This window comes from Aphanomyces invadans, assembly GCF_000520115.1.
Source record: "Aphanomyces invadans strain NJM9701 unplaced genomic scaffold supercont1.62, whole genome shotgun sequence".
Lineage (NCBI taxonomy): Eukaryota > Oomycota > Saprolegniomycetes > Saprolegniales > Verrucalvaceae > Aphanomyces > Aphanomyces invadans.
In genome coordinates, this window is record NW_008580207.1 from 295,905 (window position 1) to 301,426 (window position 5,522).

The following is a 5,522-nucleotide window of genomic DNA, read 5'->3' on the forward strand; positions in this document are numbered from 1 at the left end:
ATGCATACTTCGTTGCATGGTTTCAACGCTTGCTTGACGACGTCGCTGCTCTGCAGAAATCCAACGCGATCATCGTGTTAGACAACGCCAAGTACAACCAGGGTCTACCGGACGACACCCCTTCAGGATCGTGGATGAAGGCACGAATGACGCAATCGTGCTCCGCCTACGGCATCGAATTGGACGTCAAAGAATACCGATCAACTTTGTGGGCCAAGTTAAAAGCCCACATCGAAGCCAACATCGTACCTGTCATCGTGCAGATGGCCATGGGTTGTGGCCATCACGTCGTTTTCACGCCACCGTATCACAGTGACTTGCAACCTATCGAAATGATTTGGTCCTACGTCAAGGGCGCTGTTGGGCGACTGTACGATACCACGATGTTCTCTGATGCGTGAGTGGCTTGATCATGAATTTGATCGCCTACCGAGCAGTGTGATTTTCGACTGCATTGACCATACAGATCGGAAAGTGGTGGAAATGGCCGCGTACCTGGACTCCGTCGACGAAGCAGACGGTGCGGTTGGAATTCAATTCTCCTCAGACAGCTAAATTGAAAGTGATGGCGACAGCAGCGACGAATGCACCTTAGGAGACTACGAAGGTGATGAGTAATTCCTCTAACAGTCAATACTTTTCGAAATGAATAATATTTACTGCAAAAGCACCGAAGAGGTTGTGATATCTGGAATTTAATGAATTATCCGGAAGGTCGGTCAATGCGTTCGACCACTGTTAACTGGGTAACGGCGTTAAGCGCGCTTCGGAAGGACGGAACTTGGCATTTCAATGTTTGAATTGAGAGCGTCTCAAATAATCCAATCAGAAACATCCATATCTATTTAGTATTTGTCCAATCGTGGACTGACATTGAGTCTGAACCAATCAGAGATCACGAAAGACGCTTAAGCATATTTACCCAATCATGGACTAAGAAGCAATTTTTCTTCTGGTTTAGTGAGGGAAATTAACTCATCCCACTGCAAATTTATCGATGGTACAACGCTTGCGAATATTTTCTCGGTTCATTGTAGTGATGGACATGGGTGACTTGGTGGATACAGGTACTAGTAACGACGAGAAAATGTCCCCAGTGGTAATTCATCATATTTTGCAATTTGAATATAGTCGCACTATTTAACTGCAAGAAGAAATTGATCTAGTATTAGCCAAAGGGTGACAAATACTCGTACGACCTTGTACATGATATCATACATGATTATCTTGGATATACTATCCGCATTAACCCGCTCATTTTATCCTCGTTGTAGCAATATGTTGCAATCGTACAATATAATCATGTTACGTCATGCAAACTGTCCTACGTTGGAAGATTCAATACTGCAACAAGTTTACAAACAGTACGAAAAGTAGCTCACGCCGTTGAGCTCCCGCTTGAAGCTGGTGTGGTACAGGGATGATTCCATAACGTCGATCTACGTCATGCCGTAAAGTCAGTGTGCATTGGAACTTCATCGGCATGTCCGTTGTGGTGTCTCTTGATGGGCCTTACCTACACGTGGTCACAATAACCTATTGTTCACTGACGCTCAACATATTTTGTCTTCCACAAGTAGTCATGCATGTTGAAAACATATACCAGGAACTCAGAGGCAATTAGGAAGTATCCTTGATACAGGCAAAATATTTGTTTTGACAATTTATGTGTCTGTGGCGTCTCACGATATGATGTCGTCTGAATTGTCTAGCCATTTGGAAAACATTGCCCAATAATTGGGCATGTGTTATCCTACCTTTGGACGTTGGTGTCACGGAACCATTAAAGAGTAACCTTCGTTACAAGTGGCTTCACGAAAAGCCGGTTTTGTCTGCAGCCAAAACACTCATGGCTATGGTTAAGCGCACTATTGAAGCCTGGGAGGACATGCCACGTAAAATCGTCACTCCCTTATTCGAAGATGCGTTGCCAGGGACACCCCTGTGCAGGTTCACCCCTGTTTGTCACTTGAAAATATACAGCATTTTCAAGATATTTGCAGTTTTCAGAAATATTATAGTATTTGTTGCTCATCGTCGTGGTCGTTGCGGAGCATTAAATGATGTATTTTCTACCAATAATCGTGGATAAGACTTAATTCAAACCAGCTTGAATAATAATACTCTCAATTCTCGTTAAGAGTAATTTTTTTCCCAATATAAATTTCAAGATATTTCTCTAGTACCACTGAGGACATTTTTCCTTCGCTCACTGTACAGCCATCAACATTCCCGTAATATCAGGGGGAACTTCAAACCCGGCAGGCAAGCGCAAGGCGTACGAGGCCACCACCGATGGTGAGGAGGGTAAAGTTCTACTCGTTGACTTGACCGGCGAAGAAGAAGCGGATTGGCCTGAGTCGTACAACGCCGTGTAGGCGGCCTCGAGTTGGATGATACGACCCGAAGGTCAAGCGGAACTCGAGCGGATCGCGGCTCAAGGAATGCTAGAAGGTGCTGACCAAACGTTGGGTTCATTGGACCGATGAACAATTGCTGCGTGAACGACGTGATATGCGAACAGAAGGGCGAGAAGGAGGAAGGGCAGCGTCGATTGCTTGAAGCTGATACTACAGCTCAAGCGCAAAGCGTGGCAATAGCAGGGCAGATTTGTGGAGGAGAACGAAGTCGCCGATAGAAAATAGGATAGTTCTCAAGATCGTCCAACGGTGGAAATATTCCTCGCGATCGTCCAAGTTAAACGGTCGTGAGGTATTTTTATTCCAAAACGGCCACCGCGGCATGATTGACTAAAAGACTTATGAGCTTAAAAACCTTGGATGTAAGTCGCAGGTGGGTTTTAGTCCCCTTCCATCCCAGAATTTCAGTGCCCCCAGCAACCGACCACACCCGCCGTCCACAACGCCACAGCGAGCGCGACAGTCACCGAGCGGTATGACCCAGCGAATTCGATGTATACTCATGTACGTACATCCGGTCCATCATGCTAGGCAAGGAGCGTCCTCCAGCTCATGAGACTTTTAGCCAATCATGCTGCGGTGGACGATGTGGAATAGAAATGCCTCACGACCGTTCAACATGGACCCTCGTGAATGATATATCCACTCGTTGGACTTTTGAGAAATACCCTCGAAAATATCTCCGGGTTTGAGCTACCATGGCGGTTGGATTGGGTCGCTTGCCGTTGCTGAGCAAGCGCGAGGTCGTCCTTGATCTGTTGTATGACAGAATGCGATGGACAAGGAAGTCCAACTGGTCCTTGACGGAGCAAGCGGGGAGGTAGCAGGTTGCGGTGATCACTTCTATCGCCGGAGGAACGACAGGAAGCGACCCCCCTCTTAAACGGAGCTATCTAGAAGCTGAAGGAAGCGTGGATGATATACAAGGACGGCATAACGGGGAGAAAAGCACATGGAGGCCTGGATGAACGAATTGTACACAACGGCGTGGGGAAGAAGCATTGCCCACGAGGCGGAGGGCTGCGCCATCAAATACACACGCAAGATGTCTTCAAGTTCGCGCTTGGCGCGTTCAGTCTGACCGCCGGACTTGGGGTGGTCGTACGTAGACATGGCGAGGACAGTGCCATAGAGCTCAAACTGAGCCAACCAAAGTGAGGTGTACAGTTGGGGTCGCGGTTCGATACGATGGACCGCGGGAGGCCAAATCGACAAAAGACATGGTCGAAGAAACGGCGAGCGGCGTCGATGCCGCTGACGGACTACAGTACTGGAACGGCCACGATATATTTGGACGCCCTGTCGATATAAACTATGATACCCGCCCTGCCGATATAAACTATGATACCTGTCACGAGCGTCGCGTGGGCCAATCACAAATCCCTGCTGACAAATGACCTAAGGTCATCGGGAATCTGCAATGGGTGCAGAGGTGCCTTAGATGACGTCGTGATCCTGGTGCACAAACAAGCGCCGGAGCGGGAAACGTGGCGTACAGCAGCCTTGTATTGGCGAGGCCACCAGTTCGAACGGGATAACACAGCGTACACTCTGAATCAGCGAAAGTCGCCACCACCGGGTGAATCGTGGTACGCACGCAAAGGGAGGTGCGAAAGGCAGGATCCCCAGGGAAAACATCGCGCGGAGGCGTGTCCTGTGTAAGCTGTTAGCGGATCGCGAATAGAGTAGTTATGGAACAAGGACGGTGAGCGCCGAGGCTTTGAAGGCTCGAAGGCATCGCCTTCGAGACGACTACACGCGGTCGAGCAAACCGTGTCGATGGAGTAGGCAGTGCGGATGCGATGATCGAGATCAGAGTAGATGAAGCCAATGAAGGAAAAACCCAGTTACGAGGTGTAATCAGGACGCCGAGAGAGGGCGTCAACGAGGACGGTGTTCTTTGTCCGGTTTGTACGGAACCCAGAAGTTATATTCGGCGAAGAAGGATAACAAGCGAACCATGCGAGCTGACAAGTGGGGTGAGTTGACGAAGTCCGCAACGACGCGTGATATGTACAGTATAAACGATGAAGGGATCCGAGTCAATGAGGTAAACGCGGAACTTGGTGAGCGCGTACTTGATCGAGAGCGGGTGATCATGGTCGGGGTATGATCGCTCGGCTGCGTCTAGTTTGAAGCTTCAATACGATACGGAACGCTAGCGGCCATCTGCGTCAGGTTGGTTGCAACAAGCAACAACCGATGAAGTATTGGGAAGCGTCACAGACGATGCAGAACGGCTCGGAAAAGTCCTGAAACTAAAAAATGGGGGGCTCTTGAGACTGGCCTTGAGGGCGTTGAAGGCGGAATGACACTTGCTCGATCAAATCCAGGGGGCACCTTTGACGAACAACCAAATGAGGGGCTCGCGATGTCGGCAAAACCGTGAGAGGGAACTGGCTATGCGACGAAGGATTTGACTTTGTTGAGATCAGTCCGGCAACCGGGAATACCGAAGAGGTCTCGAAGGGCAGGGATTTCGTCGACCCCAAACAAATATTTGGACGGTTGGCATACAATCCATTCTCACGAAGGATGGTAAGGACCGCGCAAAGATGGCGACGGTGAACGTCGAATTCGGTCTCAGTTTCAGTCAGAACCACGACTGTGGATGTATATGTGGTCAAAGTATGACGGAGAAAAGTCGCGGAGATGGCGGAACTCGGCCGCCACCAAGCGATTGAATGGTGCAAGACCATTGGATTACCTTGGGATATCACGAGCCACTCCCAAAGCATCCAACTAGTTGTCGAGACGGCGGCCTTTGCACGTTACAAAGGCGCATGAAGATTTGATGTAACCATCTCGCCAGTCGATGGTGGAGAATATGGTGAATCGACCCATGCCGTCGACAATCACAACTTTGCGGGGTGGGTGTTTGCGCCAGAATGGTGGCAGCGTTGAGCTTATTTAAGGCGAGCATGATTCGCCACTCGCCGTTGGGTTTATTCACACAAAACGTCGGACTGCTGTGTGGTGACGTGCTCTCACGTTCGTGACCGGCTGCCCTGCGAGCTGCAAAGAACGCATCGCTCGCTTCTACTTAATCATGCGAAAGCGGCCATTGGCGAGTAACGCAGTACTTCGTGCAGTGCTCGAGGT

At 49.3% G+C, this 5,522-nt stretch overlaps 2 protein-coding genes across 2 annotated transcripts in view; one reads left to right on the plus strand and one right to left on the minus strand.

The window, feature by feature from the left end:
• The window catches only part of H310_14197 (hypothetical protein), a gene marked incomplete at both ends in the record, with an annotated part of 609 nt that extends 208 nt beyond the window's left edge, over window positions 1-401 (plus strand). The window contains one exon of the mRNA XM_008882006.1: window positions 57-401. Coding sequence (XP_008880228.1) covers window positions 57-401 — 345 coding nt within the window. The remainder of the gene's footprint in view (window positions 1-56) is intronic.
• Window positions 402-3,299: 2,898 nt separating this feature from the next.
• On the minus strand, window positions 3,300-3,642 carry H310_14198 (hypothetical protein; the record flags this gene model as incomplete). The annotated part of the gene is made up of 2 exons (XM_008882007.1): window positions 3,300-3,560; window positions 3,586-3,642. The coding sequence occupies 2 exons, from the start codon at window positions 3,640-3,642 to the stop codon at window positions 3,300-3,302; spliced, it is 318 nt and encodes a 105-aa protein (XP_008880229.1).
• Window positions 3,643-5,522: the final 1,880 nt, after the last annotated feature.